This window comes from Acomys russatus, chromosome 1 (assembly GCF_903995435.1).
Source record: "Acomys russatus chromosome 1, mAcoRus1.1, whole genome shotgun sequence".
NCBI classification, from domain to species: Eukaryota; Metazoa; Chordata; class Mammalia; order Rodentia; family Muridae; genus Acomys; species Acomys russatus.
The window spans coordinates 65,463,827-65,489,444 of record NC_067137.1 but is presented as its reverse complement, the minus strand read 5'-3'; the positions used below and the strand labels follow the sequence as shown (position 1 = coordinate 65,489,444).

The 25,618-nt window shown below is 46.4% G+C and overlaps 1 protein-coding gene across 1 annotated transcript; it reads right to left on the bottom strand.

Moving 5' to 3' along the window:
• Positions 1–22,017: 22,017 nt before the first annotated feature.
• Positions 22,018–22,604, bottom strand: LOC127187785 (protein Abitram-like). Its single transcript, XM_051143965.1, is given in 2 exon segments — positions 22,018–22,058; positions 22,061–22,604. Coding segments are annotated over 2 exon segments (585 nt in total).
• Positions 22,605–25,618: the final 3,014 nt, after the last annotated feature.

Sequence of the window (25,618 nt, the reverse complement as noted above, 5' to 3'; positions counted from 1 at the left end):
AGCCCAGCTTTGGATAGAATCCAAACAAAAACCTGCAGAGTTGTGACCTCCCAGTTGAATCCTTCAGGGAGCTGGCATTTGATAGGCAAATGAAGCTTCTGGGGTGGGCAACATGCCTCCAGCACACAGGCAGCTGGCCTAGCCAGGACAACTACTTTATTCAAACGATCTATTTCAATTATCGCCAGTGATCTACCTTCATTCTGACAGGACACATTTTCAGTAAATATGGAAGTGAAATATGTTCTTGTTACACAACTGTGTCATTTTAACACATCACCTACCACGGAGTCTCTTTGTTCCATTCTTTCTTGGTGCTCTAAGTTCTTAAATGGTTTCCGTGGAGGAGATCAGAAGGGGGCTTGTTTCCCAAGCCACAGCGTGCTCGCCCGCTCCCATGCTCTGTGTTGTTTTCAGACTCCTAGCTATCTGCCTGCCACGGCCAGCCATTCCCTTACATTGTGATTCTTCTCCTATTGTTTCTTATCTTCTCCATCCTTCGCTCTGCTCAGGGGTGTACCTGTTCAGTCAGCAGCTGGTAAGCAGCCCCACTCTTGAGTGATGCACTGAGCATCAACAGGGAGTTAAGATAGTGTCCCTGTCTCCCAGTGGCTAACAAAGTACAGGGACCAACAGACAAAGTCACCAGTGCAGTTAAAGCCTGCTCCATCCAGTTCCCACTGAGCTATTTGACAGCCTTTTCTGGTGGCTCCATCTCGGGCTCATTGAAGACACTCCTGGCCTCTGCCTTACCTCTTCTATTTCTTTTTCAACAAATAGCACCTCTGTCCATTCAGTTCAGAACCTGAAGCCAGCACCAGATTCCTCCCTTTCCTCTTACGTATGAGGCACCTGGTCTTGTCCAGTCTGTGTCCTTATAGTCCTTATCAGTGGGCTCAGGTGCACCCATGTCTCTACTGCTATTATCATTACAGTTGCCTCGTGAATTGGTTTCTATGACTTTCCTTTATGTTCTTCATGTCTGTTTCCCAGAAGCCACTGACACCAGTTTAAAGGTCTAAGGCCCCCCTTCTTGATTTCCTTAAGTGGCCCTTGTTTCCTGGCAAGGGTTCCCATCTTTTCCGGCATCTGGGTATCCTCCACTCAGGGACTCCCTGCTCTTTCTTGATTCTCCTTTCTCGCTTCATAGAATTAACTGCATGGAGGTCTTGAACACTCTTGGATACGGATGTTGCTTTCCTCCTGATCCTGGTGTGTGTGTGTGTGTGTGTGTGTGTGTGTGTGTGTGTAGGTAGTGAGGGTTGGTGATATGACTGGCAGTCTTTCCTTTCTATAGACCTGCTGCTTCCAATCTCATCAGACTGTCTCCTCACAGGGACCTGGACCTGATCACTCACTTTTCTGTAAAAATCAAATACCTAGGGAAATCAGTCAACATATCCCCAGGGCACAGTGAACAACACCCTCCCCATTCCCTACCATTACCTGAGGGTGACAGTCTGTACCAGGGACAGGCTCAACTAGGAAGGGTGTGGGACTCCTTCTGGAGTGGAGAAAGACTGGGAAGGCTCACCTGCCGCTCTGAAGCTTGTTTGAAGAAGAAACTCAAGACTCTGTCACGTCCTACTGTGTTCTTGCTCACGTGTTTCTGTGTGACTGGCTGAATTCTGGAGACTGAAACTACATAACTACCTGTGACCCTCCCTGGGCAGAGAGCTCAGTGAGACCCTCTAGTGGTGAGTTCCTCCAAGTCTCCAAGTCTCTAAGCCTTTGCTCAGAGGCCCTTTAGAGGGGCCCCAGATCCCAGAGAGACTCCCTGAAGACCTTCTTCTTTCCCTTCCCTCCCTTTTTCATCTTTCTTTTCTGTTTTTTTTTTTTAATTTTCATGTATATGTGTGTATTCATGTTCACATGGGTTGGTAACCTGCATGTAGAAGCCAGCAGTCTTTTTTAATTGCTCCCCATGCTCTGCCTCCGCCTCTCCGACGCCCCCTCGCTGCTACCTGCCCCCTTTTTTTGAGATAGGGTCCCACAGAAATCTGCCTGCCTCTGCCTCCTGAGTGCTGAGATTAAAGGTGTGCACTACCACTCCTGGGAAAATATTTTATTTTTCATTCTGTGTTTGTGTGCATATACCATGAAAGTATATGCATTTGAGAACAGGTACCCATAGAGGCCAGAGGCATGGTATTCCCTGGAGCAGGAGTTACAGGTGGTTGTAAGACACCGAAGCAGGGACTGGGACTGAACTTGGGTCTTCTGGAAGAGTAGTGCACGTTCTTCCCTGTGGAGACCTCTCTCCAGTCCCTTCCCACCTTATTTTTTGAGACTGGGTCTCTCGCTGAACCTGAAGCTCACTAATTCTGCTAGATGCTGGCCAGCAAGCTTCTCTTCTCAGCTCCCCAGTGCTGAAATTGCAGGTATGCTACTGGGCCTGTGTGTGTGTGTGTGTGTGTGTGTGTGTGTGTATGCACGTGCGCGCGCATGTGCGCTATGGATCTGCACTTAGATCCCTGTGTTGGGCAGCACGCACTTATGAGCTATCTTCCCAGCTCCCCAACCCTATAACTTACTTGGGTGAATAACCTCAAAGCTGCTAGCAACAGGGATCCTGTGAGACTCATGTCACTCTTCAGGATGGGCTGTTTTCTAGCCGCATTCCACTCGTGTTAAACATGGGTTTGCAGCTGAAGGACCGAAGGACCAAGACCTCTGCTGGGAGGTTGGTTTAGGGTTCTAAAGCTCTAGATCAGCGGTTCTCCTCCTGTGGGTTGTAACCCCTTTGGGGATCATATATCCTACATATTAGATATTTATATTATGATTCATAACTGTGGGGGATTCAGGCCTGGAGCAAGGAGCTGAGGCGCCTATTTAACCAAAACTTACATGGTCACCCGGTTCTTCCAGCATCCCTCAGTCCCCACCTGTTACAAGGCATGGCTGGCATTCCCTGCCCTCTACCTGAGCTCCACAGCCCAGGGTAAGGCTTCCTCTCCCCCAGAGGCTCTTCACTATATAATCCAGACATTTTGGTTCCCTTCTCCACACCCCCCCCACCCTCTCTCTCTCTCCCCCCTCAACCTTGCTTGTCTATCTCCCTCTGCCTGGTGATTTCACTGACCCCATCCTATGAGGTCATTGAGAGCTGTTCCCAATAAACCTGCATTTATATACTCTAATTTGGCTTGAATTGTCTCATTTCATCAGTGGAAAAATACCTATCAATAACAATAGCAAAATTACAGTTATAAAGTAGCAATGAAATGAATTTGTGGTTGGGGTTCACCACAGCATTACGAAGGCTGAGAACCACTGCTGTAGATGCTGAACTTGTCAGCTTTGTCTGGCAAGTGCAGTTTCCAGTGTCAGTTTCCTTAAAAGCACTGTCTGTTTTTCACCCAAGGAAAGTGGCAGCCTAGCTGCCCCATGACGCCTCTGTAGGATGGTAGAACCCAGGGTGTAGTGCCTCATGCTGCTGGGGCGGCTTTGGGAAGTGAACACAAGTTCCTAGCCTCTCGGCTCCTCTCTGTTCAATTCCCTCTTCGAGTTCTGGGGACATAGGGTGAGGTTCTATTGTCTTTTTCCAGGTTGACCCATGCCTGCTACTCAACACCTCCTGCAGCTTTGTGGATCCAACTGTAATCACAAGATAATACTGAGCATTCCATTAGAACCAGCCAGGTTCCCGGGTTTTTCCTACAGTGGCAGGCATTTCATCAGCTGCTCCCACAACCCAGGCTGGTTCTTCCTTTTTTCCAATCTGCCTTTATTTCATTCTGAAAACAGCAACAGAGAGAGAGAGAGAGAGAGAGAGAGAGAGAGAGAGGTGGTTCACAAACTGTCTCCAGTTAGGATACAGATATCACAAATAAGTAAGTTAATTAATTAATCAATTAATTAATTAATAGTACAGAAAGGCTCAACTGAATGGGAGCTATAGATACTAATGAAGCAATAAGCGCCTGTGTATATCAACCCCAGATCTCTCTGTTTGGGATGTCAATCAGAGAGCTCTGGAACCACCTTTCTGTTGGATATCTCATCTACACCACAGAGCAGTGACTGTGCTAGCCCATGTCTGTGATATATGCAAATGAAACCAGATCTAAATCAGGTTAAAACTAGAGGGGGACTCTGAGATTGGTATGTCACAGATTCGCTGTAAGGATGAAATCAGTAATAGCATGGCATAGGGCATGTAGAAAGCCTTAGGCATGTTAGTTGTGCTGGACCATTATGTTTTGCTGTTTGTCATGTGTGCACAGGTGCTTGTGCACTTATGTGAGCATACTGTAGAGGTCAGAGGTCAACCTCAGATATCATTCCTCAGGAACCATCCACACTGTTTTTGAGCTAGGAGCTCTCTTTGGGATCCAGGTTTCCTTATTAGACTAGGCCAGCTAGTATTGGTCCCCAGAGATATTTCTCTCTGTGCCTCCCTAGGGCTGAGATTACAGGCACATGCTACTGTGTCTGGCTTATTATGTAGGTGCAGGGGCTTGAACTTGGCTCCTCATGCTTATGTGGTGAGTCCCAATATTTGTCCTTTCTTACCTGTGGCTGTGATTTGATATAAATGTAATACTAGCCTTGATTTGATGCATTCTTTTGATTTTTTGAGACTTGGTCTCCAAAGCCTATGGTCCTCTATTCATTTTTGGTCTGATCAGCTATTACTAAGAGGTCATGATCATATGGCACAAACTTGTAGCTTCTTAGCTTAGCTTGGGCCACAGACAGGCTCTATTCATTCTCTGGAGAGAGTAAGCAAAACTAAATTGAGTTTACTTCTGAATCCTTATTTACTTCCTATTGTCAAAATTACAATGTTTTGCAAGGGTATTTCATTTGCAATATGATAGAAGAGGCATCAAATACATTCTAGCGTAATAATCAATCATGACTCAACTTTTCTATCACCTTTGGTCTTGTTTGAAACAATGCAACCTTTATGGACCCTGTGAGCACCTATTACATAGTAGCTACTGTGCAAACAAAAAGAGAAACTATCTTTTGCTATTTACAAAGGGAGGCTAACAGCTATAGTGCCATGTAGTGAATGCCTGAAGCCTAAGAACAGTGATCTCACAGATGAGAAGGAATTAAGCTCCAAAGAGGGCGGTGTAGGTGTCTAGCGGAGGCAGCAGTTCCTGGGGAAATACATGGAAAATGGGACACAAACCCTTCAGATCTGTGCCATGTGCTCTATGCTTTGCTGTGTTCAAGTTTATGAAGTAGGAGGGGAGATATAACCAGAGTGAACTTTAGGATGGCAATGTAAAAGGTTTTGGGGGTCACCAGAACTGGAGAACCAAGCAGTAAGCTCTTCACATAGTGGTGAGAGATGATGAGGGCTTGGCCTGAGCAGCAGAGGGTAGATGGGCCTGAAGTGGGAAAGCTAGGACCAAGTGGAGGCAAATGGTGAGTGGGATAGAGTTGTTCCTGTGGCGTGAGGTTCCTCATTGGCCTGTGCTGGCAGAGTCCTTTGATGAAGGTCTCAAAGAAGGGCCAGGCTTGTTTTGATCAAGAGCTCTGTTTGACATGTGACTTTGATGGAGCTGTGGCTCTCTGGTGGGAAGGGGGTATGCAGACATCTGAGGATCTGGTGGTACTCAGGACACTATTGTATGTGATTACTTGGGATGGGCCCAGCCTAGAACTAGCCCCACAGGTAGATAGAACACTTGTCCCTTGCACCTGAACTCCTGAGTCCCATTACGTCTGGAGCCCTGGCTTGATATTGTTGGTTACCCACTAGGCCTCTGATTTTTGCCCCCATGGTGACTGCTGTCTTGCAAACCTACTCTTGATGTCTCAGGAGTATTGACTGATGTTTTCTCATTCTAAGGGTGCCCTGGCACTCACCGAGCACTCCCTCCCTCCAGATAGACTAGAATATGCTGGACTGCCTGTTGCTGATAGTCATTATGACTATGGGTCCTTCATTCTGTGGCCACAGCCTTGGGCCCACCTGTGCTCAGAATTCCCTCTCTGACTTGTGGTGGGGGGCTTCCTAGAAGCTAATCTTTGTAGCTGACATTCACCTTGCCTAGTCCAGGGGAGAGGGGGAAGTGATTTGATTTTAAACAAATAAATACATAAAAATGACCAGGGCTCTCTGTAGTCAGGCAGGTTGGGGATGTGCCATAGCCACTTACAGAAGAGAAGAAAGTTTTCAGATTAGCAACTCCTTCAGAAGACAGACAGAGGTGAGAGTCTCAATAAATCAAACATGAAGGTGTTGCCCCCAAGTGGCACAAGAGAGATTAGATTCCAACTACCAGTTTCTATTCATGGCTTTTGAGGGCTTATGGACATAGTGTTTTTTAAAAACTGACATCAGTGAACTGCTGAGGTGGTAATTTGGGGAACTCATCTTATGATTATTTTTAAGTTAGTGGTTGATCCCATCTCATCCCAGTGTGGCCCCACTTCTGCTACCAGCAGCTGTAGTTAGCTGCTGCCCTCCCCTCCCCAGGCACCATCTTGGGGTCTTTCATCATCTGGAGGCAGCTCCAGAGCAACTTGGGCCGGCTTGGTTTTACTTACCCTGTGTGCACCCTCTTAGCTTCTCATGGATGTGTGCGCTTCTGTGCAGTGTGCTTATACCTTCATCTTACCCTCTGTGGGAGGTAGAGTGCTGGTCTTAGTTCAGTGAGTGATCTTAGCTAAGACTTCTCACTTTTGTTTTTCAAGACGAACTTTCTCTGTGTACCCCTGGCTGTCTTGGAACTCTTATCTGTAGACCAGGCTAGCCTCAAACTCTCAAGAGATCAGCTTGCCTCTGCCTCCCACCTTGTCGGGCCCCATACCCAGCTTTAACTTTTTTTTTTTTCTTACTTCTCATTTCTCTGGCCCTGGATTCCTTATTCATACAGGATGGGAGGTGGCTACGCATTGGCAAAGTATGCACCACTCAGCGAGCTGTGCCATCCTGTCCACTTCTGTTTATCCTCACATCCTTCTTTTCCTACTGTGAGCCGGCAAGTTTTATGTCATCTCGACACTAGCTAGAGTCACTGGGGAAGTGAGAGCCTCCGTTGAGAAAATCCCTCCATTGGATCGGGGTGTAGGTTCTTTTCTTAATTAGCGGTTGAGGGGGGAAATCCCATGCCACTATGGGTCAGGCCATCCTTGGGGTGATAGTCCTGGGTTTTATTTATAAGAAAGCAGGCTGAGCAAATTGTGTTGAGCAAGACAATAAATAGCACCCCTGCATGGCCTCTGCATCATCTCCTGCCTTCAGGTTCCTGCCCTGTTTGAGGTCCAGCCCGGACTTCCTTCAGTGATGGACTATAATATGGAAGCGTAAGTCAAATAAACCCTTTCCTCCCTGGGCTGCTTTGGTCATGGTGCTTCATCACAGCAAGAGAAACCCTGACTAAGACACATGCATGCTGGCTAATTTTATGTCAACTTGACACAAGCTCAAGCCATCTGAAAGGAAGAAACCTCAACTGAGAAAATGCCTCCATAAGGGCATTTTCCTCATTGGTGATGGACAGAGGAGGGCCCAGTCCAATGCAGGAGGGTGCCACCCCTGGGCTGGTGGTCCTGAGTTCTATAACAAAGCAGGCTGAGCAAGCCAGGGAGGGCCAGGCAGTTAGCAGCACCCCCTTTGTGGCCGCTGCATCAGTTCCTGCCTTCAGGTTCCTGCCCTGCTTGAGTTCCTGTCCTGACTTCCTTCAGTGATGGACTATGAGGTGGGAGTGTGAGCTGAATAAACCACTTTCCTCCACAATTGGCTTTTGGTTGTGGTGTTTCATTACAGCAGTAGTAGCTCTAACTAGGACACCATGGCTGGTCCACAGGTCTTATTGTCTTACCAGCCATGTTTCATACCTTGCCAGAAGATGCCCCTCTTCTCTTCCCTCTGCCTTCTCTTTGTTGGCCCAGGGGTGGGCCTGTGACACAAAAGCCGTTCCTTCCACTTCTTTGTAAGCTGGGTCTGTGTGAAAACTCCCTGAACACCTCACCCAGCAAAGATGGGAACAAAGAGTGTTGTTTGTCATGTAGTGTTCTATCTATACCGCAATCCCACTCTCAGAAAATGGATCTTGACCAGGCTATTGGAGTGGAAACATTCTCTGATTGTGAATGGAAGAACAGTCTGAAAAACTACATCCATGCTCTCCCCCTTCAAGCTTCCTCTAATAGGCAGTGCCTGTTCTTGCTCACTCCCCATCTCAGTTGCCCTCACAGGACACAGAGAAATCAGAGCATGCATCCCACATGCATCTTTGCCACGTGATATTGAACAAACCTTCAGCCTCCCCGGGTCTTAGTCCCAGCAGCCAAATAACGGGAATAGGCAGTTATCTTTGTAGGACTGTGGTTTTGCTTTGCTGGCTAACTCATCGCTTTGAAATGAGAACACACCCAAGCGAAAGGTGGTCCTTGCTGATATCTCTATCACTGCAGTGTGGGGCTTCACAAGTAGTAGTTGTATAAACTGATGACATGACAGCTCCAAGGTGTGGGTGAAGAGAAGGTTTTTATTGCAGATATGAGGGACAGTACAGCCAGAGGGATCTGTCTGGAAGAGGCCAGAGGAGGGAGAGAAAGTAGATTAAACAGGGCCAGCAGACTGGATCAGGCTATGAGAGGATGGGGGGAGGGGGCACTGGGAGAGGAAGAAAAGGAAAGTGAGGGCAAGGGAGACTAAAGAAGGATAAGAAAGAGGGGCCCAAGAGGGGAAGACAAAAGAGAGAGAGAACAGAGCATCATAGCAGCGGAGTTATGAGAATGAGAAGCAGGGGTGAGGGGTGGGGAAGGCGGGGGGGGGGGGGGGGGGGTAGGGATCTGTGAGCTGGAGAAGTTTAGGGTAGGGTGTGGGATGAGAAGAGAAGAGCTGAAGGGAAGAGGGAAGCTGGAGGCCAGCACATGCTTTGGTAGGCTAACCGACACCACAGGGGTCCTTTCTGACTGGGGTGAAGGACTGGCACCTTTGGTGGAGAGGAACAGCCCCAGACTTGGGCAGAATGGCGTTTCCTGCTTCTGACAGTAGTTAGCTGAGTGGTTTGGAATGGAGCGGGAATAGTGGGGAAAGGAGCCCGCCCACAGCACTTCTGACTGGAATTTTTTTCCTTTAGTACTTAGCATCTCGTGTGTGTGTGTGTGTGTGTGTGTGTGTGTGTGTGTGTGTGTGTGTGTGTTCGTGTTCCACCAGAGGAGGGGGCAGGGTTTCAGGCATAATAATTCCCTGGCTCTGATAGCTTTTAGTACTTTCTGTCTTGGGAAGGGGAAGGGTAAATAATTAATAAATAAATAAATAAATAAATAAATAAATAAATAAAATTCACATTAACCTAAGAATTACCTTACAGTGGTTTTTGAAGGAAGAAAAAAGGAGAGTTGAGCTAGCAGAACTATTTCAAGATGATTTAGCAGGTGAGACGGAGTTAGCTGTGACTGTTTTATGTCTTGTCTATTAGGGACTGTATGCGGCGACAGATCCATTCTAAGTTATACAGTTGTTCGGCAAAACTTTTGTGGGTTTTTAAATTGACTGTAATGTTTAGCAATTGGAATATAAATTTATTCAAGCCTCTTATTTGGCCGCCTCAATGGCGTATTACAAAATATTTTATGGTGTCTGATCTGCTTAAGTTTTACAACCAGCTTCCGTTGTGTGCCTCTCTTTCTGGCTTGGGCCCGAGAGCAGGCTGGGTGTTGGTCCCTAGGCTAATCCTAGGGTACTGGGGAGGGGGCTTGGGAGCTGAGCCCAGGGTGTAAACAGGCCTCTTTTTTCTTCATGCTTTCTTCTCTGGATCCCGTCAAGTGTCTGTGGCGTGAGGCTGCTGGGGACCGTTTGTGCGTCTCCCCACTTGGGGCACTGCCTGGTCCTCCGTGTGATCGCAAAAGCTAAATCCTCAAGCCTCTTGTGTGGTTTTGCCTTTGCTAACAGCAGTTCTCCTCCTAGCTCCTCCTCTTCCTCCCGGCATCCTCTCCTCCTCCTGACTCTGCCGCTCAAGCGGGCCTGGAACGCAATATGTAGACCAGGCTGGCTTCAAACTCCCAGAGACCTACCTTCCTCTGCCTCCTGAGTGCTGGGCTTTAAAGTTATTATAGTCCTACTTCCCCTTTTTATGGCCTACTTTCTCCTCAGCCCTGGCTGCTCTGTAGATGCAGCTTTCCCAGTGGGCTCTGGCTGTCAGATTTAAGTGTGGGTTTTCTGGGTGTCTGGGGGTGTCAACCTGTTACCCATGCCCCAATGCCATTTCTCCTGACCCATCTGCAAGCTGCCCTACCCTCCTCCAGACTCTTGTCTTTCCATGCAGTGTGGGAAGAGCTATATCCTTCCTGTTTGTGTCTGCCCTTCGGCCTCTTGGCTCCACCCATTTCTTCCTTCTCTAAGGCCCTCAGGTGCACATCTTTGAGCTGTTGATGACATTTTGCTTTACACTGATGGTCGTCGTCTCCCCCTCCTTGTAGCTGCACTCTCCTTCTGAGCAGGCACTTTGACTTGTTCAGCCTTCAAATCAAATCCCCACGGTGTCTGGCTTACAAAAAAGCAAGGTAAGCTCATTTCTTTTCTTTTCTTTTCTTTTTTTTTAGGGAGGCCTATGCACTGAGTCCAGGGCCACACCATGTTAAGCACTAAACCAGGCCTACATTCACAAAGCCCAATGCATTTTGGAACATGGATTTTGAGATGGAAGGAAAAAAGTTAATTTATGTAAAACATATGTGTATATGTGCACTCATGTAGATTTGCATGTGTGTGAGTAACTACAGAGGCCAGAAGAAAGCACCAGATCCCTGGGAGCTGTAGTCATAGATGGTAGTTGCGATCTACTCTATGTAGGTGTAAGGAACTGAACTCTGGTTCTCTGAAAGAACAGCAAGCCCTTGTAAAGAGAAAAGGAAGACAGTAGGAATCCTCCAGAACATTCTGGTTTCACTCCATGGCTGCATGAAATACAGAATTCATTTCAATATTAGAGCCTTATGGAGAAGCAGAATCCCGTGGGTGGGCGGGGAGTCGCACTTTTAGTTTGGAAAGTGATAAGCCTGCAGAGACCAAACCAATGCCATTTTGTGTTCAGGGCCTGAGAACTTGACTCTCCCCTGGAGTTTCCAGGGAGAGCCACAAACGTGCGGCTAGCAACCATTCCTGGGAGCTTGCATCTGGGGCTAACCAATCAGAGCCACAGTTCACCAGGACCAGAACATACAAAGAACTCCCTGCAATCTGACCCTGATCCCCTCACTTGGCCCTGGTTCCCAAGCCAATCAACTTAAAGGACAACTTTTCCCTATCCTTCTAACCTATCATGTAACAGCAAGGCTTGGAACTATACCCCCTTGAAATTTTTGCCTTTAAAAAGCCTGCTCCCGTAGCACTAGGGACCACCATCTTCCTTCCTTACAAGGGGGCTGATGGCTCGGGCTCTGAGCTTGACTAATAAACATGACCCTGTATGATTTGCATCTGGCTGATTTCTGGTGGTCTTTGGGGCTTTTACAACTTGGGGATTACAAGCCCAGGTGTTCAAGTGTCAAAGCAGGGCATACTGGGCATAGAGGGGGAACTGGATCCTAAGGACCAATAATAAGTAGATAAGAAAGAACAGTCAAGGAGCCCGGAAGCTCTCAGCATCTGACACCTGGACAGAGAAGGCAAGTGAGCCACAGACATGAGAACAGCTCAGGCTGTGGCACCTGAGGGACACTCACGCCAAAGCTGCTGACTTAGAAGGTTCCCATTGCTGAAGGTCAATCAAGAAGGAAAATGGAATGAAGCCTACTGGACAGATGGACATAGTGGCAGGTGCTAGGGTGTAGGTGGCACTCCTGAGAGGCCTGGTCAAAGCAGGGGGAGCTGAAGGCAAAGCTCAAGGAAAGATGGGCTCTTGGAGAGTTTTGTTTTGTTTTGTTTTTAAGATTTATTTATTTATTAAGTATACCGTGATCTGCCTGCATGTACACCTGCATGCCAGAAGAGGGCATCAGATCACATTATAGATGTTTGTGAGCCACCATGTGGTTGATGGGATTTGAACTGAGGACCTCTGGAAGAGCAGCCAGTGCTTTTAACCTCTGAGCCATCTCTCCAGGCCTGTGGGGAGGTTTTTTTTTTTTTTTTTTTTTTTTTTTTTTTGCCAGTGCTTATCTGTTTGTCTTTTTAAGACAAAATAGGCTTCACCATGTTTAAATGTGGGAATGCGTGGGGAGGGGTGAATGGGTGGGCAGATAGAGAGAGATGGAAGTGTACAATCAGGTGTGGTAAATGGTGATCAAGTTCCCAAAGAAGGTAGGGGCTGTGACACTGGGCTGTAGACTGAAGGGCTGGCCTTTGTCTGAGGGAAGGGCACCTCTTCATTTATAACAGAGAAGGAGGAGGTGATGGCCACAGCGTAGATTTGTGACAAGACAGAGGCAGAGCGACTTTTAGACTAACCTTCAGTTCTCAGTGGCATTAGTGTACAGCTAAAGTTCTAGTCTTCCAACAAGAGCCATTACAGCAACATGGGAGCCACTAAGTGTGCTGACCATACGTGTTTGTAGTTAGTAACTCACTCAGTATCTGCCGCCATCCAACAAACCTCCTGGGTGGGTTCTGTTTCATAGATGAGGAGACTGATGTTCATGAAGGTTGAGAGACTTGAACAAAGTCACAGATGGTAAGTCATTGACCAGGATTTGAACCTTTGGCAGATTCCCCAAACCCTTCTGATCGCTGTTACCATTACGGTGGTCATTGAATGGCTATTATCATCTTCATATGGACATTAGGTGGTAGGTAGTTGCTCTTTTCGATTGTGCTATATAGTTTGTGAAAGGTGCTAAGATAACAAAGAAGCTTTGGTCTTCACCTCTTAATTGAACTATATGAGGCTTTGCAATTCTGAGAATAATAGGAAAACAATGGGGGCCAATCAGAAGGAAGACCCTTCCTGTTGTCATTTTGGTCTGACATTCGTATAGCAGGTGCCATATTCTGTTCTAGAAGAGTCTGTGTGGGAACAAAGCAAACACTTACCAGCACTGGGCTGGCTTAAGGAGGCCTGCACTTTGTGGTCTTCTCACAGAAGTCTATCCCCATTTTTTTTTGTTGTTGTTGTTGATTGCTCAATGCACACCCTGCCCTCTAGTGGCCAAATTTCTCCACAACCCATGGGGTGTCCACTTCAGCCATGCCGGGCAGTGGTGTGGGAGTCAGCTTGCATAGATAGCTGGCAAGCTGGCAGAGTCTTTGCCCAAGGCGCGCCCCCCGCCCCCCTGCGTTCTCACTCTGTCACTTCTCTTCTCATTGGCCCACAGAGGTGTAGCGGCCAGCTGAAAACTCCAGCGGACCATGCTCTAGTACCATCTTATGTAGGTTTAAGGCTTTGAAAGGCAGCAATGAGGGGCTGAGCCTGGGGTGGGAGCAGGGCTTTTTGAAGGCAGAAAGTTTGTAGGAACTGACCTGCATAAATGTTGGCATCTTCCCTCAGGCAATGGGATAGCATTAAACCCTGAAGGACTGAGTGGAGTAGAACGTGTGACTGGCCCGCTATCTGCAGATCAGCCAGAAAATGCTGGTTATCGTCGCCTTTGCCTTAAGGTCATGACTAAGTGAGAGCTGCCTTCGATAACAGTTTGGCTGAGCTGTTGTTAGTCTCCACTGGACAATAAGCTTGGGGAAAATAGAGATCTTCCTGCTGGACACTTCCCCCCCCCCACCCCAATCCTGTCAACCACTCAGTAAATCTCTGTCAAATGAGTAACAACGGTGTGTCAGTCACAAATAGAAGCATGTTCGTTGATTTCTGAGACAATGAACTTTAGTTTATTTTTTAAAGACAGGGTCTTGCTATATAGGCCTGGCTGGCCTGGAACTCTCTTTGTAGACAAGGCTGGTTTTGAACTCACAGAGATCTGGCAGCCTCTGCCTCCCAAGTGCTGAGATTAGAGGTGTGTTCCTTCACACCTGGCTTGGATTTTTTATCAGTGCACTGGCAGTGGCAGTTACAGGAGTTCAGCCTTAATTTGGTCCTGATTTTTATTCTGTATAATTTGCTTCCTATCTGGAGACTTTCACTCTTAACTGGAAAACCAAGTTCATGTTCTGTCATCCAATTCTTTGCAGAAAAGACTCACATATGTATCTACAGACCAAAGCCTGACTTAACACATGGAGTGATTTTTTTTTCTAAAGATTGAATTATTTTGTGTGTGTGTATTTGCATATGTGTACATATCTGACATATATGCAGATACCCATGAAGGCTAGGAGAGGGAGTCAGACTCCCTGAAACTGGAGTTATAGGCAGCTGTGAGCTGCCATGTGGGTGTTGGGAACTGAACCCAGGTTCTCTGCTAGAGTAGCAGGTGCTCTTAACCTCTGAGCCATCTCTTCAGCCTGCCCTCCATTTTGTTAAAAAAAAAAAAAAGATTCAAACATGGTTTATGTTTTAATACCTAATTGACTGGTTATTTGTATGCTCAAAGTCTTTCCAAATTGACATTTTTATATATTGAAAATATTTTAAGGTTGCTGGTGTGCCCCACCCCCAACTTTCTTTCACTGAGCCAGGATCTCACTGTGTAGACTAAGATGGCCTTGGACCCACAGAGATCCATCTGCCTCTGCCTCTTGAGTGCTGGGATGGAAGAGGTATGGTGCTATGCCCGGTCCCAAGGTTGACGCAGTGTCTTTGTCTTTAGGGCTTCCAGCTGAGCTCATGGAGTTGATCTGGTTTACAGTGTCCATGACAGCTTTTTTCTGACTCCTTCACACATCAATTTGTACGCATGCAGAAAGTTAGCGCAGGCTTTATTCCATATGCTTTAGTAGAACTCTAACCCCAAAGAGAGCTCCCAGTGCAGCCTCCACTGCGGGGATGCAACCCTTTCATAGATCCTACCCCAGGCGGTTCTTTCCCACTACTTGAGCAATGCCTATTGAGAAATCTTAAGCACATGTGTATGCACTGTGAAGCAGTCACATCAGTCAAGATGATTAAAGCATCCATCACCTTGCATAGTTATCTTTTTTTTTTTTTTTTTTTTTTTTTTTAACAATAAGAGCATGTATAGTCTCTCTGAGCACTTTGCAGTGTCCAGTACACAGTTGCTGACTGGAGCTATCATACAATGTCATAGGTCTCTAGAGTGTTCTCAATCTGTGAGCAAAGCCCTCAGATGACCTTTTGAATATTTAATTGCAGAGAAGTGACAGTCACCATGTGATCAAACTCAGGCTCATCCAAGCTACTTTCTTAGAGACTGGCCTTGCCTGGAGAGATACTGTTGAGGTGGGAGGCGGGAGGCGGGGGAGGGTGGAGATTTGCTGGACTGGGGCTAAAGAGTACTGTCTGCTTTTCCAGAGTCACCCTCAGGACACTCACAAGTCTGTAACTCCAATTACTGTTGTTTTAAAATTATCTATAGGGCCTAATAGTTGTTTATTATCTGTATGATCAGTGTGCCTGGCTAGCAAGCAGTCAAGACACAGACACCTGTTATAGTTTAAAGTAGCCTTAGTTAACCTGGGGCAGGGCAGACATTAATCCTCTAAACTATTTCCCATAGTGGGGCAGGTATGGGACACCTGCCCCAATCCCATGCTATCTGCTTCTAATAATTTCTATCAAGCTACCTCCCATCCGTAATTCCAAATACTTGCTAATGTTCTTCATCTTCCATCCATGGTGGCCACGTACTCTTCTTCCACCCATGACACCTTCCTCTCTTCTTTCTCCTCAGGTCTTTCTTCTGGTTTCCTCCCACCTTCTTCTTCCCAGGATTCTCTCTGTCTCTTTAAGCCCTGGTACCTTAGCCACACCTACCTCTTTTGCCCTGCCCAGGTGATGGACTTTTATTGGTCAAAAGGTGGGTCACAGAGACAGCAAGCAGTAATTAGCATCAAAATACATCAGACCATCCTCCAACAAATTACAGGGGATCCAATGCCCTCTTCTGAACATCTTGGGCACCAGAATGCATGTGGTAGACAAACATACATGTATGTAAAACATGTGTACACATAACATAAAAATGAATCTTTTTTTTCTTTTTGAAAGAAAGTTGCTAGGGTAGAGGTAAAGCCTTTTCCATGACAACCAGTTCCCAACTTCAGAATAAGAGAGACAGAATCTACGGTATCACACTGATGGGTCTAATAGGGGGAGACTTATTTTCAGAAGACTTTCCCCTAGCAGGAGTCAAAAATTCTATGGACTGAAACCAATTGGTTTATATGGTCTGGAGAATGGGTGCATTTGCTAAATATACAGAAAGCCAAAGTAAAATAGCAAGTAGCACATAGAGATATGATAGATAGATAGATATAGATAGATAGATAGATAGATAGATCAATAGATAGATAGATAGATAGATAGAGATAGATAGATATGATAGGATTAGTCCTAATAGGAAGAGCTCCAGACAGAACAGTGTCTTCTCAGGTGAGGCTTCTGACTAAAAGAACAAATAGTAATTAGAAATACCATTATCAAACTGGATGCTCACAATATCTACTGAAGCTGACAGGACAGATGAGGCAGTCTGCTGGTCTTCCAGTTGAGCTTCCTCTCTTTGGCTGAGCTTCCCATGGCTGACCATCCAGCTTCCCGTGGCTGACCATCCAGCTTCCTGTGGCTGACCATCCAGCTTCCCGTGGCTGACCATCCAGCTTCCCGTGGCTGACCACCTAGCTTCCCGTGGCTGACCATCCAGCTTCCCATGGCTGACCATACAGCTTCCCACGGTTCCCGTGGCTGACCGTCCAGCTCCCCGTGGCTGACCATACAGCTTCCCGTGGCTGACCATCCAGCTTCCCATGGCTGACCCCCCAGCTTCCCATGGCTGACCCCCAGCTTCCCGTGGCTGACCATCCAGCTTCCCATGGCTGACCGTCCAGCTTCCATGGCTGACTATCAGCTGCTCTTTTCCAATGCAGGCACTTTTGTTTGGGGTGAGCTACATCTCCTTTAACTTCTAGCTGTTCTCAAGAGCACAGTGCATTCTCTCTTGAACTGTTTTGTTGTTCTATGCTCTCCCTGTCAAGGAGTTATGGGAGACCAGCCCATGTCTGGACAGGGGGACTTGGAGGATGTGCTTAGAAAATATGCTTGAGTCTGAAATGATGTGTGTGTGTGTGTGTGTGTGTGTGTGTGTGTGCGCATGCACACGCACAATCCTTCTTCTACAGCCAGCATCTCAATGAACTCAAACAGTAAATGACAATTCACCTATACAATGTACACTACACAAACCCAAGGACAAACCACATGAAAGACCCTTTGGTAGGTGAGAGACCAAGATGACCCCAATGACCATGTGCTTGGACAGTTGCATCCTCTCAAATGTGAGCTGAAGCTTCTCTTTGTATGTAGCCAGAATGAAAGAAGAAAGATGGAGGCGAATGGGTAGGGGCTCAGGACATGCACCTCTTCCTGAAGAGCACTTGTCCGTTAATGGCTGCTAAAGAAAAGGGAGTCATTCTCTTTGGTATAGTCGCCCCAAGTTACCTCACAGCCATGTTCATGCAAATGACCCTAACTAAACTTCATGGGTCACAAAAGACAAGGACGAGGAAATAGGAGGAGGACCATTAAAAAGAAGAGGTTCAGTGGGAGTGAGTGGGGGAGGGATGAGAGAAGGCAAGGGGGGCGGGGCACAATGACCTAAATACTTGCATGCATGTATGTCATTGCCAAAGAGTGAAGATGGGATTCCTGTGATTGTGTTTCACGATGAAGGCCTGGAAATCTGCAGAGACAAATCAGTTGATTTTAATTAAGGGGACACGCCATACAGCTGGGTCTGACCTCACCAGGTGAGAGAAGTTGTCCAATTCTTCCACAGGTCTTGAAATGCAAAGTGCGTGTTATAGAGATGCCCACAGTGTAAGAAAGAGGAGCTAGGGCCTCTCAGCTCTGTACTCATACGATCTGCTAGTAAACAGTCTATCTTTCATAGCCCTTGAGCTATCTTGATAGTAGGGACATTGGCAAAAGAGGTGATTCTGGGGCATTTTGGTTCCTATAGCATTTAAAATTTTCAGCCATATGCAAATGAGCGTTCAGACCCACAGCCCACCACTGCTTCTTCCTATCTATCCTCCTTAGGCTTTGTCTGTGAGTTGGCTTGCATTTTTGTTGATTTTGAGCCTCCTTTTGTGGTGAGCATCTTCTACTGTGTCACTCTGGAGTTTGGGCTCTAACGTGAGACCCATTAAAAAGACAGGAACATCCTGGCCTGCTTTAGGATGTTCCAGGCTTTCTCTTCATGGTGCAGTTCCTTGAAGACCTGCCTGCTTTTCTCAGGAAGCCTGGAGCCCTCAGTTACCCATCTTGGCATCATAATGGCCCAGCTCTGTATAGCTGGTTATCTGTCGACTGAACATAGCCTCTTGTCTCACAGGGAAGGAACACAGAGGGCAGTAGGGCTTCAATTCCTGTTCAGAGTCTCACAATTTGTTAGTGGTACAGCTGCTTCTGAATCAGGAGCTCCCCCTTGCCTGAGGAGACGGGGGCAGGAAGGCAACTGTGTGTCCTGCCCTGGGATGTTAGCAGATTAGCAGGGGCAGGCCACTGCCTCTGGGTCTAGCCTGGCCTCCAACAGACATTCCCAGCTCTTTGAGTTGTGCACACATTTCCTGATGGCCTCCCTGCCCAGCTCCTGCCACTGCAGTTGGCAACTTCACACAATGTGAGTGTTATTTGCAATCGATAAATAAGAAAAGCTATTATCACCAAGGCTTTGCATCCTCATCATATATCTCGTCTGTCATCCTCCATTTCCGGCAGGAGGGAGGGCTGCTCACCCAGCATCCCTCGCTCATCTTCGTTTAGGAATTGGGGACCGGGATACAAACAAAGAGCTCAGTTTTGAATCAGCAACAGAATGTCCAAGCATAAAAATCGTATTTAGACATTATTGTATTTGAGATTAGTGCCGGGGGAGAAAAAAGTCATTACCTCGTCAGGCTCTTTGTAGTTATTAGAGGCGACAAAGAGTTTTGTTTTTCCAGTCAGATGTGACAGCTCCGATGTGAAGAGGCTTTTCATCGAGGCTCTGTTAGACTGCCATGGCTTCTGGCCATCTCTGCCGGCTTTGTGGGAGGCACCTGATCAGAGTGAGCTTCAGGCTTGGCCAAGAAGTTAGGGTCACGGTTTCACATCAGACATCATTTTGGTGGGGGAAGCTGTATAATGCTGTACGGCCAATTAGGAGTCTTGGCTCCTGGTTATTGCCACACTCTTCCACAGTAATAAACATTTCTGATAGATCATATCAGCTGGGAAGGCTAATACTCCATTTCTGAGATGCTATATCACTCAGGAACTTCAGTTGTGGGTGTGTGTGTGAGTGTGTATGTGTGGATAGACATGTGCATCTGTGTGTACACATGTAGAGGCCAGAGGTCAGTGCTGGGTGTTGTTTCTCTGGAGCCATCCACCTTGCCTACCTTGCTGGGTTTTTTTTTTTTTTTTCTCTCCCAAGATTTATTTTAATTATTTTATGTGTATAAGTCTGAGTATATTTATGTGTGCTTTCAGAAAAAAGAGCACCACTAGGTGCCCACAGAGGCCAGAAGAGGACAGTGGGTTTCATGGGGTTATAGGTGGTTTGTGAGTCTCCTGATTTGGGTACTAGGAAGTAAAGCCAGGTCCTCTGCAAGAGCAAGTGCTCCTAACCACTGAGCTTTCTCTCTAGTTCCCACCTTGTTTTTTGAGAGTGGGTCTCTCACTGGTCTGGAGCTCACCAAATAGCCCAGGTGGTTGACCTGCAAGCCCCAGGATCTGCCAGCTTTCCCTTCCTTAGTACTGGCATTACAGGTGTGGCCTGCCACACCCTGCTCTAGAAGCATCTTGGAAGGTATTCTGTACCTCCCAGAGGGTCTCTAGGCAGCTAGTGTGCCTGTGTTGCACTGCCCTGAGGGTCCAGAAAAGGTGTTCTCTGTCAAAATCCAAATCAAACAGAGATGAAAACGGCTGCTCCCGGCTTCATCATCGGCCAGAGGTGAGTTCTACAAACTAATCAGGACTGTAGCAGAGGATCAGGGTGGCAGGGGACACTGGTTGTCTTAATAACTGTGATATATACAATGATTAACAGTAGCGTTTATGGGTTAGGACACTGAGGCCTCCTTAATGCTCGCAACACCTAGGGGAAGCTCATGTTACTCCACCACTCTGCTCCCATGTCATTCTTCCCCCAGTTTACTGAGGAGGAGAGTGAGGGTTTGAGGAGTTAGATAACTCCAAGGGTGAGGAAGCAGGGGTTCACACTGGAGCCTTGCAGCTCCCAGAATGCCAAACAGGGAGCGCTGGCCTTGGCCATGTTTCCAAAGCATGGATGTGACTTTTGCTTGTTTGGTAATAAGCCTGAAGGGTGTTCTTTTCTCTGGTCTTTACTTTTCATGACTCTTTCTGCCTTGGACAAACTACTTAACTAAAAAAAAAAAAAAAAAAAAAAAAAGTACTGTGTGTTTGTGTGTGTGTGTGTGTGTGTGTGTGTGTGTGTACAGGTGCCATCAGAGGCTAGACGTGTCAGCTCACTATCTGACAAGGGTGCTGGGAACCAAAGTCAGGCCCTCTCTGAGAGTAGTACATGCTCTTAACTTCTGAGCCAATTCTCCAGTCTGAATTTTAGCTTTTAAATATTGGACTGTAAGAGTAAAGACAAGTAAGAGAGCTGGCCTTAGCTACAGATCAATGCCAGGAGAGCATCGTGATTAGTGGTTGGTGAGCTTGCAGAGATGGGCAAGCCTTGGCCTTGGATTCACTGCATTGTACATGCAAAGTTCTATCACGGAGCCACAAACTCAGGCCCTAAATCTTTTCCAGTCCAGTAAACAATGTATGTAGTCTTTGGGTCCCTAGAATTACTCCAAAAGGAACGTTATGATGGGAGAAACAGTGTCTTAACAGCTGATGCAGGAAGTCTGGCAGATTGAAGCATTAAGGAAAGGAGCTTGGATAAGCCCAGGGGCTGGGGTAGCAGGCACTGGCTTTCCAGCAATGAGAAAGGCTATCTAAATCATTTCCTGCAGTCTGAGTTTTGAGCCAAGCTCCAAAACTTATTTGTGGTTGACTCAGAACAATTTGCTAATTTCTCACTGCTCAGTTGCTCTATCAGTAAAGTTAGAATGTTAAGTAACGTCCAGTAATGGGCATATAACTCTTCCAAGTTGCTATGACACTGAAGGTGGTGCACACACAGTTCTTGCTTGCATGTGCTTAAGCAGGAGAGCAAGCCTCTCCCTGGGGTGTATTGTGAGCGTGAAAGGCATCTTTGGAAGGTCAGTGTCTAAGGGAGAACATTCCTCCCAAGATGTGTGGTGCATCTTGCTAACAACTTTGTTTTCAAATCAACCAGTAGTCCGTCTAGGGGCACAGGTCAGCAGTACAGGACTTGGTCAGCAGGTATGAGGTTCTGGGTTTGATCCCCAACAAATCACATACAAGCACTTGAATCTACACAAACATATGTATGCACACATGCATGCATGATGAAGAAAATCACCTACATTTTCATCATTCAAAATCACCATAGCATTTGGGCCTACTTGTCATTGTTTTAGAAAGTTTATTTATTTATTTTTTTTGACATTGCTTTTGGTGATGGTATTTTATAACAGCAACTGAAAAGTAACTAATATGTCTTGAAAGCACGAAGACCTGAGTTTGGGTTTCCAGGCCCATATAAAAGCTGGGTATGGTGGTATGTCCCTATAATAGCAGCCTTATAAGATGGGAGGCAAGGGAGACAGACTCTCCCTGGAAGTTCATGAGCCTTCTGACAAAGTTCCAAGCCAATGAGAACCTGTTCTTAACAAAGGTAAACTAGTAGTAAGTTGTTTTCTATGTGCAAGCGAACACCCACAACTGCTCTTCCTAACACACAAAGCAAGTGCCTGGGCAAGGCAGAGCTGAGAGCCTGAATACAAATGGGGCCAAGGTTTGTGATGTTAAGACAAAGGAGGGAAACTAGGTTAGGTAAGGACTAGGCTTCTCCTGTGGCTGGGTGTGAGCAATGCTTCTCGGACACCGGCTCTCTTCAGTGCACTGACCGTTTAGGCTGGGAAGGCTGAGAATCCTGTGCCGTCTCTCCATCTTAGGCTCTTGATGTGGTTGTTGTGGCATTATTGCGTTTACCACGACCTCTTCATACTGAGGCTGTGTCAGTAAGCCTTCTGTTACGCTTTTATTTTCTTCAAATTTGGGTAATACTACTGCAATGTAGCCTTCAGTGGCTGGCTTTTCTTGAAGAAGAGATGACTGGTGAAGAATATTTTCATTAACTTCCATCAACCGACCTCTAACACAGCTAGATACGGTATATTCTTCTCCATCGGAGCAGTAAATCTTACACACAGGTGCGAGCTCTGTTAAAAACTGTGCCCCCCGTTTAAATTTCCCAGCTACTTTGTTCTGAAGTCTGCTACAGTTGGTACGGATCTGATAGGAAATACTTTTAACAGTTTTGCCACTTTGAAGAACGGGATGAGAGCCTGCCAGTGTGATAACACATATTCGGTTGGAGTGCTGAAGTACGCAGTGGTCCTCACAGGGTTTTCCTTTAACATCCGCCTTACACCAGCGAGTAGAGTATCGATCCACAAGGGATGGCGCCGCGGGTTCGGTAGCTATGACTATCTCTGCCTCCGCCAGTCTGACTTCGTGGCACCCTAGCTCTTCCATCCAACCGGTCCAGGCCAGGGGATTGTACTTCCGGCGTGTGGTAGCTTTGTGAGCACTCGCGCTGGGGCGAGGGGCCGTGGCCCCTCAACCCCTGCCCCAGTCACCTGTGCTCTGGGGCCAATGCCCAATTGCGGGACAAATACACCTGGATGACAAAGGGCTGACGGACAGAAGACAGCAGGGCCCTACGGCCTCTATATTACTGGGTTAGGCTTCCGGAGCTCTAGAAAGTTAAATTTTAAGGAGAGGAAAAAGGATAGCTCTAGTTTTTAAAGGATTTATACGCTTACTCTATAGAATTCAGTAAGATAAAATATGTAAGGATAAACTTTTATTACTCTCAAAAATTACTATCCTATTCTTCTCTTCCTTCTTCTTCTTCTTCTTTTTTTTTTTTTTTTCAGAGAATGCCTCACTATATAACCTAGCCGTCTTCAAATTTCCACGTCTGTCTCTGCCTCCTGTGTGCTGAAACCATAGACAGGTGTCATCATACTTAGCAATGTTACAGTCTTAGTCACTGTTATTGTGTCACAGTGAAGAGATACCATGGCCATGACAACTCTTGTAAAAGGAAGCATTTAATAGGGGCTGGCTGGCTGCTTCAGAGGCTTAGTCCACTATCATCATGGCAGGGAGCATGGCAGCACACAGGCAGCTGTTGGGACAGTTTCTGAGACCTTTCCATACTGCGCTTCTGGCAGAGAGTGAGTCTGGGCCTACCTTGGGCTTTGAAACCTCAAGCCTACCTTCAGTGACACACTTTCTCCACCACCACCACTCCTTCTCCAAGAAGGTCACACCCCCTAATCCTTTTCATCTTATCAAAGAGTTCTGTTCCCTGGTGACTAAGCATTCAAATAGATGAGCCTGCAGGGGCCATTCTTACCCAAACCACCCCAGTTACTATTCTAAATAGTAGGCGCAGAAACCCAAATGTTAGATGTTTTCTGTCACGAGGATATAGACTTAAATTCACATATGTGTACATATGCAGGACATGAACTTAGAATGGGGACACTGGGAGGGGATGATCAGGTCTAAAGGGCAGCAGAGTGCGCAGTGGAGTACATATGCAATTAAAGCAGAAGATAGAACTATTAGGGCGGAGATGGGGAGAGGAGCGCAGAGAAGGCAGTGTGGAGAGGCAATAAGAGCAAAGTGTAATATATAGATCTGTAAAGGTATCACAACAAAGCGTGTGTGTGTGTGTGTGTGTGTGTGTGTGTGTGTGTGTGTGTGTGTGTGTGTGAATATAGGGTCACATTTCAGGAATATGTGCATGACTGGTGGATGGATGAATCAAGACCAGTGGATGTTAGCACTCACTGGCAGAGGGCTATGTGGCCCATGTGTTCAAGGCTTGGCTTCCACATAGCCAAAGGTAGCAGAACCTTTAGGAAGTGAGTCCAGTGGGAGAGTTTGACTCCTTGGCATGCCCAGGAAGGGCACTGCTTCTTTTTTTTCACTTACTCTTTCAGAACCATGAGGTAGAAGAAATCGCTTCCCTTTATAATCTAATCACTTAGGGGGTTTGCTATAGTGGCAGACTATACATGTGGGCATTGACTACTATGTGGGGGTATGGGTCTTATTATAGAGGAGGTTTGAAAGTTTTAAGATATTAAGACATCTTTACAGACATGGAATCATAATAGATTCTTTTCTATAAATACTTAGTTCACGTCTGCTGAGTTTACCAGAAGCAACACATACAAATAAGACAGACTAAACGATGAGTTTTGAACACTTTTTTTTTTCTCCTGAAGACTTGTTTCCTCAAGGATCCCTCAAAGGCTTGAAAGTAACTAGACAGCTATTCAACTGTGTGATGTCCAGGTTATAACTTAAACTTCACAGTAAATGAAATGTAGAAAAGGAAAAAGAGGAGATGGCGCCCCACTCTTCTTGTCTCTCACACATCCCGCGGCATCTATTAGTCATCTTTATTTTACCATATAGGCTAATAAATTCAAATTAAGACAGCAAGGGTATTGAGTTGATATTTCAATGGATTTGCTCTTCAACATCTGATCTTTTAAAGCTGGATATTTCTGAATTACAGTTTCTTCCTTTAATTTTTAACACTTAAAATGTTTAAATTTACCTTTTTGGGATATGTGTGTGGTGTGTATGCACATTTGATTCTCTCTCATGCATATGTGTACTTGTGTACACATGTGTGCACATGTATGTGGGTGCATGTATATGTGTGTACTTGTGTACGTGTGTGTGTGTGTAGGGCTTGAGGGTGATGTCAGTCATGTCATCTTCCTTGGTTGCTTTCCACTTTTGTGTTTAAATTGGGGCTGTCTCTTACTGATCCTGGATCTCGCCAATTCTGGCTATTTTAATTAGCCAGCTTGCTTTAGGGACCCCATTTCTGCACTCCTATTGCTGAGATTTCAGGCAACCACTATGCTTGCCTGGCTTTTGTGTGGGTGGTGGGGACTCTCACCCCACATACCAAGTGCTCTATCCACCAAGCCATCCCAGCACATGAATTACAATTCTTTCCATGAAAATGCTGTAAGCATGGTGCCCATATCTTTCTGTGCAGAGGCTTAAAGCCAGTAAGATGTCTCCTTCCTTCCCTCCTTCCTTCCTTCTTTCCTTCCTTCCTTCCTTCCTTCTCTCTCTTCCTCTTCTTCCTCCTCTTCTTTCTTTTTCTGAGACAGGGTTTCTCTGTGTAGTCCTGGCTGTCCTGGACTCACTTTGTAGACCAGGCTGGCCTCAAACTCACAGAGATCCACCTGCCTCTGCCTTCTGAGTGCTGGGATTAAAGCCATGTGCTACCACTGCTTGGCTTCTTTTCTTTCTTCCTTCCTTCTTTCCTTCCCTCCTTCCTTCCTTTCTACCACATTTTAAAATCCATTCTTTTTTAAGTTAATTAATTACTTTACTTTTTATCCCAGCCATAGACCCCTCTCTCCTCTCCTCTTAGTCCCATCCTCCCTTCTTTTTCCCACTATGTCCTCTTCTACCCCTCAGAAAAGGGGAGGCCCCCCACAAAC